The 14714-nt window shown below is 30.7% G+C and overlaps 1 protein-coding gene and 1 pseudogene across 1 annotated transcript; one reads left to right on the top strand and one right to left on the bottom strand.

Moving 5' to 3' along the window:
* The first annotated feature begins 647 nt into the window (after positions 1-647).
* On the top strand, positions 648-4297 carry LOC112997666 (ATP-dependent DNA helicase pif1-like; annotated as a pseudogene).
* Positions 4298-4535: 238 nt separating this feature from the next.
* Positions 4536-11636, bottom strand: LOC100809699 (linoleate 13S-lipoxygenase 2-1, chloroplastic). Its single transcript, XM_003555592.5, has 9 exons — positions 11355-11636; positions 10327-10598; positions 9146-9386; positions 8281-8604; positions 6747-6832; positions 6538-6648; positions 6151-6452; positions 5766-6032; positions 4536-5451 (listed from the first exon to the last, which is right to left on the bottom strand). Exons 1-9 carry the CDS (start codon positions 11569-11571, stop codon positions 4692-4694), a joined length of 2580 nt encoding a protein of 859 aa, XP_003555640.1. The 5' UTR covers positions 11572-11636; the 3' UTR covers positions 4536-4691.
* Positions 11637-14714: the final 3078 nt, after the last annotated feature.

Raw genomic sequence — 14714 nt, 5'->3', positions numbered from 1 at the left:
ATGACAGAGAATTTGTGGAAGCAATCAAAGAAGCTAAGGACTGGGGCACAACTAATTATTTGAGGAAATTATTTGTCTTAATGCTATTATCAGGTGCCATTACTAAACTTGAAGAACTTTGGAATCAGACATGGAATTGGTTAGCTGAAGACATTGCATATCATTATAAAAAAACAACTCTGAACACAGGTTAGTTTTAATCAATTTGTAACTTTCTATGTTGAATAACATCACAGATATGCATTGTTTAACTATTTTCTTTATCATTTGTTAGAATTAGAGATTGATAATGAGCAACTTAAAAATTTAACATTACTGGAAATTGAAAAACTTCTACATCCAAACCAAAAATCACTCAAAGACTATCCTACAATGCCATATCCTGAGGGTGCAAATCCTGCATCGTGTCTAGAGAATAACTTGATATTATCTGAACTTAATTACAACAATGATGAGGCTAGACCAGAATTCGAAAATCTTTTTCTATCTATGACAAGTAATCTGCCAATTCATATATTATAAATTGTATTTAACAAAGTTAAATTCCATCTGTATCTTCTAATTTTGCATCTACTAATTCTTCATTTCTATCAAATCTCAACTTATTTTTTATTCTAGATGAACAAAAACAAATTTATCACAAAATTATGCAAGCTGTCAACAACAGTGAAGGTGGCAAGTTTTTCCTATATGGATATGGAGGTACAGGAAAAGCATACATATGGAGAACATTAGCAAGTTCATTGAGGGCAAAAAATCAAATTGTGATTATGGTTGCTTCTAGCGGCATAGCTTCTCTGTTATTGCCAGGAGGCAGAACTGCCCATTCCAAATTTAAGATACCTGTGCCAATTTTCGAAGACTTAACATGCAACATACTTCAAGGAAGTCAGCTAGCAGAATTGTTAAATCAGACAAATCTGATAATTTGGGATGAAGCACCCATGGCTCACAAATTTTGCTTTCAAGCACTTGATCAAAGTTTAAGAGACATTATTAAAGAAAAAAAATCCGAATCAAATTTTTGGAGGCAAAGTTATTGTATTTGGTAGAGATTTCCGACAAATTCTGCCAGCCATTCCAAGAGGAAGTCGTTCAGACATTATAAATGCAACAATCAATTCATCATATATGTAGCCTTCCTGTGAAGTCTTAACACTCAGCAAAAACTTGCGTTTACAAGGCAATCCCCCAATCAATTGATGATCAAGAAACTACTAAATTTGCAAAGTGGATTCTAGATATTGGAGATGAAGTTTTTGGGAATCAAAATGATGGATATGCTACGGTTGAAATTCCTGAGTACCTACTGATTACTGAATATAATGACCCCATTGATGCTATAGTCAAATCAACATTTCCAGATTTATATGAACATCACAGTAATCCTGAATTCTTCAAATGTAGAGCAATATTAGCTTCCACCAATGAAACAGTTGAAGAGGTCAATGATTATATACTTTCCTTGATTCCAGGTATTTATGCATATCTGAAACTTACAAAAACTAACATCTATTCAGTATTTATCCTCTATTTAACTTTGCATGCTACCTGAAATAAATATAATAGGTGAACAAATGGAATACTTAAGCTCTGATTATATAGAGAAGTCAGAAACCATTGACAGTTGGCATTTCCAATCAATTACAACTGAATTTCTCAATTCACTAAACACATTTGGTCTGCCAAAAGCTAAAAATTGGTAGTCCTATAATGTTGCTAAGAAACTTAGACCAAACGCAAGGTCTGTGTAATGGTACTAGATTAGTAGTTACTAGACTAGCCAAACATGTAATTGCAGCTGAAATCATTTCTGGCAAAAATCTTGGCGATAATGTTTACATCCCAAGAATGTCAATGTCACCTTCACAATCACCATGGCCTTTTAAGCTTTTAAGAAGGCAATTTCCAATCATGCTATCTTATGCAATGACAATTAACAAGTCTCAAGGCCAATCACTTTCTATGGTTGGACTTTATTTGCCAAAACCAGTCTTTCGCCATGGACAATTATACGTTGCATTATCAAGGGTCAATTCAAGGCAAGGATTAAAAGTTCTTATTCATGATAAAGACCAAAAAAATATGACTTATACTACCAATGTAGTCTTCAAAGAGGTTTTCAAAAATCTTACAAGGTAACTCTAAATTTTGAAACAACAAATTGTACTATTTATTGGCAACAATTCCTAACTGTTATCTTACTCATATACATTCTAACATACAGCCAAAGATGATATCATATATTACAATCTTAAATTTTACATTGTCATGTATGTAATCTTAATTACCACATTAATATCTTCCATTTATAATTTCATTTACTTAAGGCTATATTATTAACCCGTTTAGAAAGATATTCATAACCTTTGAATATTTAGCACTTTATCACAGCTTAGCATAGTGCTATCACAGCTTTAAAAATGTCTTTTACTTAATTAAACAATGTTGCTCATATTCAATTGCTTTCTTTTACAGCCAAATCATACAATGACCTCCTCTCATCCTCAAATAACAACTACTACAAGTGAACTAGAATCAAATGACTTTAATATATCTGAGCCCAAATTGTTGCTTTGACATTTACCTGTAAAAATTTTCTTTATTTTTCTCCGAAATATAGAAATTTAAACTATTGAAGTTCAATAATAAAGTATCTAGCATTCCACTGAGCTTAAAATTCCTTTTTGTTTCATACGCTACTCCTTATATGATAATTATCCTTTAAACAATATTTATCAAATTTTCGTGGCACTTTTGTGCGACTATGAAAAAAAATCGCTCATGCCAATCGTGCAAATATATCAGATCATGCTGCGTATACTCCATTGGTTGAAAACAACATCATTTTTATTTTACAAAAAAAAAAGACATTAAAAAAATCCAGTTATGCAACATGACATAGTTAGTTTTAAATAATTGCCATATATATCCTTCAGAAATCATATGATTAAAAAATACCATATCATACCCCCTCTGCAATACATTAAAAACCAAATCCTAACAAGCAATTCTAGAAATTGCCCCAATCCTCATATCCAGGCCCAAAATAAATCTACACCGTTACTGCCCCACACTATCAACGGTGTTAAGCTTCTACTTCCAACAAAAACTCTTCATTTACTTGGCATCTCTTCAATTCACAATTATTCACTTCACACCTATTGACAATCGTGCTCACTTTAAAAGCAATGATCAAATCAATCGTCAGTTATGCCATTGGAAACAAGCAAATATTAAATACCACACTCTAGAAAACGCTATAATCTACCTTCTCCTACAAATCCTCTTTCACTTTTCTGTCCAGACTCCACTTCCACACCATCCACAAAATGAACCGCACATCTTTAACAGCATCAAGTGAAGTAAGTCATTCCTACTCTCCTCTTCACGCCAGGCAATTTTTTCTTCCTTTTCTTCAAGATCTACACTTAATCTATTCAAACTACGATATCTTTGTCATTGCAGATGAAAAATCCCATGATCGGACCGCCATTGATCATTCAGTTTATCGCTGCCTTCAACAACGACAAAGTCATCTTTTTTTCCAATTCTTCCATTAGTATTATTGTTCCATATACATGCATTTATATTTCTCACTTTTTTTACAGAATACCATACAGCTTCCAGCGTTCTACCATACACAATGGGCACCACAGTATCCCGAGTTTGTTCATATGAGATACAATGGAGCCATCTACGAAATACGGGTCAGACAACACAAAGAAAAAGTGTATTTAGCAGATGGACTCGAAAACTTCAGGAAAGATTTGAAAATCTACGAGTCAACCACCATCAACTTTTTTGCCTGTGACCATCACTTTGTATTTGACATACATTTCATACCACCACTGGAGCGGCAAACTTGTGGCAGGCAGAGGCATTCATCCAGAAAGCATATCTGGACTCTTCGACTTACTCAGCAAATGCTGGATTCTCCTGAACCCCTGGTAAGTTGACTTTCATACCTTAATCTCTTTAAACACATTTTTTCCATTTTAAAAATTCTACTTTTTCCAATTTACAGAAACGCCCCCGTTGTACAGAAGTTCCTCTTAAAGCTTGCGGTAATCACATGACACTCTTAAGGCGACATGGCCCCCCATTGCAATGGAAAGTTGAAACCCTGAATCCTGCTATTGGTGGAAAAGGCGTTCTCCAACCATGGTACGATTTTCTTGAAGAAATGAACTTTGATAATGGAGATGAAATCTCTATTTACTATAGATATTATGAAAAAAATTGGGATATTATAATTAGGAAGCAGGAGGATTGGGAGGATAGTGACAACAACTAGACTGCCTTTGAGAAAAAAAATCTTGCTCATGTAGTTTCAACAAACTCTGTTAATGTTTACTCAGTGTATTTTGTTGTTAATCAACTTTGTTCTCAATCAACATTTTGCTATTAATCTCCATTTTCCTGTTAAACAATTTTGTTATTTTGGTGTCCATCAACATTTAGAAAATGCTTACCAAACAACCCGTGCATGTGCACGGGTTGCAGACTAGTTCTTTACTAAATGAAGAACTAGATATGGAATTTTCCTGTGCCATAACATAATCCGTGTACATAAAATGTAAAATATGAAGAATACATTGTGCCATTATATTTTATTATTTAGGACCCTATGAGGCACATAACAATAAAAATAAATTGTTCTAATTTGGCCTTAATTAAATTACCAAACTTTAAATAGATATGCTATATGGAACCCCTTTTCCAGTGACTCCAGGCCCTGAAAATGGCTTCAATAACTCATAAGGCATTATTCCAGCTCCATGTCTGTTCTTCAAATTACTATTTCCATTCCTTGAGTCTATAATACCTTCAATCTCCTTCAATCTCCTATTAAACCTTTCAAAGGCTACCTTTATAGTTGGATTCTCAGCCCATGATGGCTCCATGTATTTCCCAATGTACTGTTCATCAAGTGAATGATCTGACAATAAGTTCAAGACTACCATCACTAATGTTGCTTGAATTTGTGATGGGAAACACTCCAAAAGAGTTTGCTCAGGTTTGTTTAGAAAATTTCCCCATTCTTCTTCAGAAGGGTCTTCTGTTGGCATTTTGTTTCTTGCAATTGTGGGTCGGTTAGGGAAATAGCCTCCATAAGCATATTGAGAAAAGTTCACAGCTGCATGATGACCAGATGCTACCCAAGCTATTGTGGTTATGATGTCAATAAGATCTTTTGATGTGTTAAGATTTGGCCACCATGGTTCTTCAGATTTGTCTCCATGACCCACTGTTTTGATTTCTTTCCACCATGCTTGGAGCTCTTGGTCAGATTCTATGATGCTTGGGGTTGGATAGTAATGGTTGACATAGTCGGTGACCCATTGTTTGATGGCATCCCATATGAGAAGACCATCATTGGCAAAAGGATAATCTTCAATTGTTAGCTTTAGGCCATGTGGTGCATTAGGATCTGCCACAGCCATTCCCCTGATAGATAGAATAAAATTAAGATCAACAATTGAATGCTTAATGTGGTTTTGAAAAAGAAGAAAACATAATTAAACTAAGGAGGGTTAGGAAACAATTTGTAACACACTCTTTTTCAGAATATTCAATTGTTGAGTACAATTCAAAATTACAAAATCATCAGTAGAATTAATTAAATAAGAATTGAGATTGTTGACTGAATTTTTTAATTTCTAATAAATTTTAATAATCATAAAGATGTGTTTAAAAAAGTTTATTTAAGAGTATATTATTAGTATTTCTCATCAAACTTAAAACCTTTCTGATAACTTTACCTGGAAATAAGATCATTGGGAAGTGCTTGCGAATCAAATTGCCAAAGTTGATCGTATGCCACAGAGCTTAATTCCATTGAATATTTATTAGTAAGGAATGAAATTTCAATGACCCCATTTGCACTAATAAGTGCCTCACGTGCAAGGGAATTAATCTGCATGGTATATCTCAAATGAGGATGTAATAATCTATAAATTGGATGCATGGAACTAAGTTGCCTATGTGTTGCAATTACAAAAGGTTCCACGACACAGTGAGTCCTCAACCTACAAAACAAAATTACATGTTAGCACTAGTTAAGCTTCGCTGAAATTCGTACAAACTAAATGTTAAGAATAGTCAAATTATTGACGGATCCAAAAAAATTTAGTTGATAGTACTCACCAATGACTTATAAGTTCATGATAACCAGAATCATGGGCCAGAACATGAGCTTTAGCAAGCCTCCAAAGCCAGAGATTGGTTGAATCACAAGAAGGTTGGAAGACTTGTTTCCATTGTGGATTTCCATCCATAGGTGGTCTAGTGAGCTCAATAGCTAATGGCTTTAATATCCCTTGATCAGTGAGGAAGAATAATGTTCGTGATCCATATAATGTGGTGCCCTTAATTTTTCTCACTTTGCTTACATATGGTAAGAATAAATCATGGTAATCCAGCATGAACAACTTCTTTTCTTTAAGGGCCTGCATGTAATTAAATATACAAATTTTGAGCATAGTAAATATATATTCTTAATTTGATAAAGTGTCATCAATGCTTTGTTGGTACCTCTTCAATTGTTCCATAAGTGATAATTTGTGGCTCAATGACTTCCCTAGTTATTGTTGATTCCTGTGGACCATAGATTTGCGGGTCTAGTTTACTTGTTAAAGGCCATTCCTAAATAAATGAATAAAACATAAAAGAAAAGTTTAAAAGTTATTGTGCATACATAATAGTGTGAAAGAAGTAATCAAAATATTTGTAGCTACTCTTACCTTAACCAATTGGATGCTATATGGGTTGACACCTGCCAAAGTCTCCCTAGCAAATTCCACATCTGAAAACCAAAAGAACTTATCCCCTGCAATACCAAAAACCACTCTCAACAAGAGATTTGGAATGAACTTACTACTTTCATGGAAGGCTATAGATTTAGGTTCAATCACTTGATATTATGTTATTAGCTTAAATAACCTCTTTTTTTTTACATAACTTAAATCTTCTCTAAAAGGATAACCTGTCTTTTTTTTAAAAGAAAAATAAAATTATACCGAATATCTTAAATCAATATATTCGTCTTCATTTATTTTTTTTTATAGTTTGTGCTCGCTTTAATGTGTAAGGCTCTTACAGGGCATGGAAATTCTATTTGTACCCTGTTTTTCTCTTTACATCATTTTCCACGAATATTAATTTCTAAAATACTATATAAAAACAAAAGTATATAGAGAGGTTTGAAAAGAAGAAAAACGATATGTGGAAATAGAATTCACAACAATTATTTTCTCAATATCCAAGCCTCTTATGGGCCTTTGGCGTCTTAGCCTTGATTTCTCTTTTCACCAAAAAAAAATTCTATTTGAATTTAGATGCGAGACTTCTTCATCCAATTCACGCTGCACTTAAATTCACAACAATTATTTTCTCAATATCCAAGCCTCTCCTTGGTATTGAAGAACAATAAAAAAATCAACTGTAATTTGGCCCACTTTCACAAAAAAATACTATCATTTGGCCCAAATGCACCAACCCCGAACTTTTCAAAGGGTCACGTGTCTACCAATATGTCATCATTCATATTTCTTAACCTTGTAAACCATAACTACTATGGAACATAATTCTTCTAAATGTTTTCATAATTATAGCACTCTTCACCCCTCACCTTAAGCCATGTTTACACAAGTGTTTTGATCGTATTCTTACCAACCGAACCACCTTCGTTGGCTAACAAGGCATGTCAGGCTCGCTCCAATGCAACCCAAAATTAATCAATGTCAATATTCAAGCATATATAGCCAACATCTTTTGCACTTAAACTTGTAGTGCATTTAGATGAAGCAGTGCAATAAACAGGTTTATTGGTGATATCAAATGAGAAAATAGGCTATCTCTACTTTTACCACAAATAATCATATATGTTGAATCATTCTCAACCAGTTTCAACTAATCAATAAATAAATATATATATATATATATATATATATATATATATATATATATATATATATTTTATATTATCATCTAATTACTATTAATATGTATTTAATTATCATAATTATCTTAAAAATGATATTAATTAATTATATTTTTATTAGGACAGTCTAAAACTATTTTATAGCAGTGCATGATTATTAAATTGATATCAAATTTGAGTACATAGAACTTATAATAAATTATTTATATAACTGTACTTACTTTTAAATGCTTCTTTATAGAGCGTTATCATCATCATCTTTATAGAACATTAAACTCATTCTACGAAATTTAAGTACATAGAACATAACAAATTATTATTATAGCTTTACTTACTTTTAAATGTTTCTGGGGCATCAAAGCGTAAAATATTCTGAGTATCATTAGCAGCCTTGATCAACTTGGGAATGACTCTTTGGAGCAACGATAATCCGTTGGCCTTAAGTGGTGGTAAATGCAACCCCTCCTTGAAGAGTGTGTCTATGTCTTCGAAGCTGAAAAATCCAAGATTTGGGTCTGTGAGAATTGTGTCCACCGATTCAAAAATCGCATTCAGCCCTAAGGACACCGCAGAACTTGTGAACTGTGTCTGCTTTATACTAGCAAATGCCTCGTCACGAGGAACATAAAACCCTGAACTCTTTTTCTCAGACAATGGGTCTGCATGAAAACAAAGAAAAAGTGTGTTATAAACTATTATGTGATGAAGAAAGACATGCAATAAAGTGCAAACAGACATTAATACTGTTTAAGTTGTTTGGTAGCTAGCCAAAAATCTAGATTAACATAATTTTTTATTCTATCTTTGAATAATTATAAGAACTTATACAGGAGAAAAGTAAAAAAAAAATGAAAAGAAATTTGCTTATAATTAAGTTACAATTTAACTTTTATGGATTTTCTCTTATCTAGTCATTCAAAAAGTGAATTACAAAGTAGATTTGAAGAAGTTAAATTCATTTTACTTTTTTATTTTCTTTTCCTATAAATACTAATAGAAAAATTCATCCAAACAAAATCAATTATAACGTCAAAGTTTTTGAGTTCTCTGCAACTACATTTGCATGCAATATCAAATATTGCAAATAGATTTCAATTTGTTCAATTAAAACAAATTGTTGCTTGGTATATATAATATAAAGTTGTTACATATAGAGCAAAAATATATTTGACAAGATGAGTATGCATGAGATTAAATAACCTGCATCAGAGTGCTTTCGACCGGTACGACAACGTCTTGGATATGGATTTTGTTTAGTACCACCAAGAACTGGCCTTTTAAGATCAATATTGGTATCTGGATCTCCAATATCATTATACACATCATAGTCATATATTCTATCAGAACTTTGACATTCTCCTTCTCCATTTCCTCTTAGAAGAACTAGCTCCTCTTCTCTCAGTCTTTGTAATCCTCTTGGCGTTTGTGATGGCAGGTATGACTGTTCCATGTATAGATTAATTTTCCATATATATATGAGAAGTAGTGAGTGTGAGATTTTTGTGACTCTCTCCTATCTATTTATCACTATTCTCTACTACGATAATATCCTTGGATTAAATATTTGAAAAAAATTCAATAATTTTTTAGTCAAATATTTTATGTATTGAATACTAATGTGATAGATCAATCGGAATTCGAACATTGCTATATATGATCATGTTGATGGTTACAAAAATTACTTTAAAAATCATACTTGACATAAATTTCTTATTGGTTCACAGGATAAAATAAATACACTAACAATGCAAAGAAATTAACTCAAAAATAAAATGGAAAATTACAAATGTTAACGGTGAAAAACATGGGTGGCCGTGGTGTACGTATATGGTAATGACTCCAAGACAGCTGCAAGGTTCTCTCAAATATTGAGGGCTTATCACTTGAAAAACAGTATTTACTAATGGAATACCAACTGCTCACAAGATGCTACAAATTTGGTGAAACAGGTAGAAATATTGATGATAAAAAAATCAACTAATATTGTATTTAACAAATTTAAAAAGCATATATATTATTCTTTCGTTTCTATTTAGAAGATCAAAATTAAAAGTTGTCAATTTGTCTTTATAAAACCCATATACAATGTTTATTTTATTATTTATTTTTAAACTAAAATATTTCTAATTAATTATACTGGTAGAGAATTAAAAAGAGAAAAAAAAAACAAATATTAATGACAACGATACTTGAGAAGAAAAAAAAAGTTTAGGACTGGTATATTGCTATTAATTACTAAATTAATCACTTTAGGTAACTGTGTCTTGTAAATAGAAATGAAAAGGGATCATAAAAATAATTTTCTATCAAAGTTGTATCAATCTGAAACTGTTTTCCATAAAAGGAAAAATGTTTAAAATGCAAAATTTAATAATTCTAACCTTGTCAGTAAAGAAGACTCTCTTCATGGCACCATCATGCTTGGGTTGAATCCATGAATTACAAGTGAAGTGAACGTGGCCAATATCAGGGAAGCCATGAAGAACTATACTCTTTAGAAAGACCTCCTCTTGTTGCTCGTTTTCAATCGTAACAGCACCCACACTTCCAAAATCCGTGGATAACTCAAATTGAGCCTCATACCGTATCTCATCCTCCTTTTTTCCTATATTTTGAACCGAACTTTTTGGTGTCTTCTTCTCTATATTTGTTTCTTCATTCACAGAATAATTGAAAACAAGGAATCAGATAGATAAAAAGAAAAAGAGACTTTTCTCTGAATGGAGAAGTATCTTCACTATTGAATATTTTTCATACTCAACTTACTGACAACTAATTGAAAAAAAAAAATATCATTGCAATCCCAACAAACTCAAACTCAAAAAATTATACAATAAAAACTATTATCTTGCAATAAAATCTCGATATTAATAAATTTTCAAATAATTATTAAATTTTAAAACAGAATATTATTAGATTCAATTGTTATCACCAAAAAAAAAAAAACTAGTTCAATTGGTTAAATAAAGTGTGTGTATATTATAAGTTTTTGATATCGTGTTCAATTCTAACATATAAAATGTAATTATTAATATAATCAAATTGAGTATATAAATTCTAAAACATATTTATATCACTTTTTTTTTTTTTTGAAAGGTTGTATTGTTCATTATTTTTTTACACCTTTTTCACATCCATCAATACTTTATAAATTTCTCATCACTTCAGAGACGGGTACAATATATAAAGATTTGACTCCTCCAAATGAAAAAGAGTAAATCGATTTTTATCATTTCAATACATTCATAATTTATTATGTATATATGTACCGTAACATCTTTACTTAATTCTCATAAATGACTGAAATTACCTAATTTACCATATAAACAAACTTTATAATATCTGGATCAAGCTTATAAACTCTTTTAAAAGAAACATAAAAAAAACAACCTAAAGAAGTTGAACTTACTTGGATCAAGCTCATCACTAACAAGCTCCAAAACAAGTGTTTTCCCAGCTAACTCTTTGATCCCATCTACCGCTGAATTAATGAGATTTGGCACAAGTCCACCATCACTTTGTTCAATAGTCACAACAGCTTTCACATTCACATTCTGAGATTTTGTGTTGGTGTTGCCACTGCTTGTTGCCATTCCAGCTTTCATGCACTGAGGCACGCACCACATATGTGAAACCCTTGTCTCGTGTTTTATTTTAGGAAGTTACACTGAAACACACAAAAACCAAATATTACTATGGCAATTGTGAGTATCTTTCTTATGTATATATAGGGGTAAAGATGTACTGTTAATCATGATTAACATGTGAATTACTCAACATCTTGGTATTGTTTGTGTTAATCACAATTTGAATTGCATTGATCTACGTGGGAGACTTGCCGTGTTAATATTTTTTAGTACCATTTGAGGAAAAACCGTTGAATTTTTACTAACGTTTTTGCCAAAATAAGAAAAATGATCAATGCTCAAGCATGCGTAAAAGATAGGCTTAAAATTTGTTTGGACTTTGGAAATCCCTTACGATAAAATATATTTCGCAAAGAATAAGGGTCAACAATGAATATCTAAGACAAATTGACATTTCATGACGAAAATTGCCATAATCAGGGGTGGCTTGGCTTGTGGAGCCCATGATCAATCAAAATATTTTTGAATTTTTTATATATGTACTTCTACTCATCTAGCCTATCTTTCGTACCAAAAATATGTACATCTTTTAGTTTTGGCTTCTGCTTTTCCTTAAAAAGTACTTTCTCATTTTGCACTTCTAATAATTGGATAATTCCCTCTTGACTAGTAGGCCACTTTTATAAGTTATAACTACCACTTATTATCATACTCATGTTTTTCACTGGTTATTTAAATATGAGAAACCGTAAAAATCTAAGAAAAAAAACATTATCAAGAAATTTAAAAAAGAAAAACGAAACTTTTGGAAGATGCCGAGTTTGATGAAAAAATAGAGTGATAAATTGAATACTTATATTTATAAATTTTTTTTATTAAACTTGGTAATTTTATTAATTCGTTTTATAATCACATATATATATATATATATATATATATATATATATATATATATATATAAATTATATTAAGATACAAAATTATATAATTATAATAATAAGATAATATTTATAATGAGTTATTTTTGTTAAAATTTAACTATATTTTATATAATTAATAAGAAATTTTATACTAATATTGTTTTGTTTTATATATTATTTCGTATTGTATTATCACTTAATTATTATTTTTTATCAATTAATATTAAAATTCATAAGTTTTATAATATTCATTTTTAATATGATCATATCTTTCTTAATATCATGATGCCATTTGCCAACTATTTTTTTTATTTTCACTATTCAAATTTTAATATTTCTATGATTTATCATTTTTTAATATTATTTCATTTATTTGTAACTATTATAAAGTTATTTTATTATTTTTCATTTGATTCTATTTTGCTATTGTTTATAATTTTAGATAATATTATTTTATTTCCACTTTCATTATCGGCACTAATTTAATTATTAGTTTTACTTAAGTTCAGAAATTTTATTTATAAAATCACATTAATTCTTAAAAAAATATTTTGAGGTTTTTATTATTGCAATAATATTACATTTAATGATTTTAATAATATATTTTTTATGTTAGTTTAGCAATATTATTTTAAATTTTAATGGAGGATAAAATTTCACAAAAGCAAAAAATTTTATTTGCATCTAGAAAATTATATAATTATTCCATTATAAACGTATTTGATTGCTTAATTATATAATAATAAATATCATTTATGTTATCATAAATATATTACCATTATTTTATTATTTAAAAGAATAACAGCTATTGTTATAATCTAGCTGATACTTATTTCATGTGGAAAAAAAATCAATTAAATGCAATCAACCAAACATAAGAGATGAATCAAACAATTATGACAACATATCATGCATGAAATGTCATGCCACACAAGGACTACTCGTGCAATACAAAGACTACTCCATGAAATTCACTTGGTCTTGGTCAAGTGATCATGCCGAAGAATCTTTTAGTCATAGTAAAATAAACAAGAACTCTCCATTTGGGTAAATAACACTGGCACATGTCAAAAATTATTTGGGGGATCTAAACAAAATGTAGATTGAAGAATCTTGTATCTTAGTTTTTTTTATTTTGATATTTGACATCTCAAAACACACTTAATAGATGTGACATATTATATTGATTGTTGGCATTATATTGATTGCTCTAGATAGGTATGTGTGTGCTTTAGAGTGGTTTTTATACCTTCTACATTCTTTAGGATAATGATTCATGATGACTTGATTAATTAGTTTTTGGAAGAAAAACAAATTAATTGTTCATAGTGTAATCAATTATCATTTGATGTAATCAATTACAAGATGAAAAGACTAGCACAAGAATAATCTTTTATTGAGATTTAGCCAAAAATCATCGAATTAATCGATTATCAAATACAATAATCAATTACAAGAGAAGGATAGGTTCTGTGTAATGAGATAACTGATTACCACTTATTATAATCGATTACAGTGCTTCTGAAAATGCTTAGATTACTTTTTGGAAGACAAAATAATCGAATACCAGTTATTGTAATTGATTACTTTGGGTCACAGAGCAATAAAAGCTCTTTGTTAATTGAGATAATCAAATACCACATAGTTTAATTGAATACCACGATTTTGAAAATGCATAACAAGGGTATTTTGATCAAAATAGTCAATTACATGTTTTGGTAATTGATTAAAGTTGTTTTGTCAGTAAAAAATTATAAATGCTCTCACATGTTCTTTCTCACTAGTGACTCTTTTTATGATCTTTTGAAAATACAATCTAAAAGTCATCTAAGGAGTTGTTTCTGCATTTCTTCATGAGAGTCAAGTTGATCAAGGATCATTCATCATGGGTTGATCATCTATGATAAAGCTTGAAGAAGTTTTGATCTGCACATTAAAGGTGTACATTCAATCTAATTTTGATTTCTTTGTAAAAGTTTAATCTTGGTTAGGGTTACCAATGGATTTTGAGTTGATAGGGTTTCAACTCTTGGATTTTCTCTTTGATGCAATCCTCCCTAGGAAGGGACCAGTTACTAGATCCATGAGCCAGAGGCTTCAAGAGGATTGGGCTAGAGTTGCTAAAGAAGGCCCTAGGGTTCTCATGAACCTCAAGGTAGATTTCTGAGCCCATGGGTCAAGGTTGGGTCCAATTATCTTTGTACATATTAGATTAGGATGTCATTATATTTGGTCCTTGTATTTAGGACTCCATAATATAGG

Source organism: Glycine max, chromosome 20 (assembly GCF_000004515.6).
Source record: "Glycine max cultivar Williams 82 chromosome 20, Glycine_max_v4.0, whole genome shotgun sequence".
Taxonomy (NCBI): domain Eukaryota; kingdom Viridiplantae; phylum Streptophyta; class Magnoliopsida; order Fabales; family Fabaceae; genus Glycine; species Glycine max.
Note: the sequence above shows the minus strand (reverse complement) of the source record. Positions and strands in the feature narration are given on the sequence as shown.

Excerpts from the sequence above, each read along its gene's own strand:
- LOC100809699 (XM_003555592.5), bottom strand. The coding sequence starts at position 11,571 with ATGTGGTGCGTGCCTCAGTGCATGAAAGCTGGAATGGCAACAAGCAGT. Across the intron at positions 9,387-10,326 it reads GAGTCTTCTTTACTGACAAG|TCATACCTGCCATCACAAAC; the intron begins GTTAGAATTATT and ends TACATGGAACAG. Across the intron at positions 5,452-5,765 it reads CCCAATGATCTTATTTCCAG|GGGAATGGCTGTGGCAGATC; the intron begins GTAAAGTTATCA and ends TCTATCTATCAG.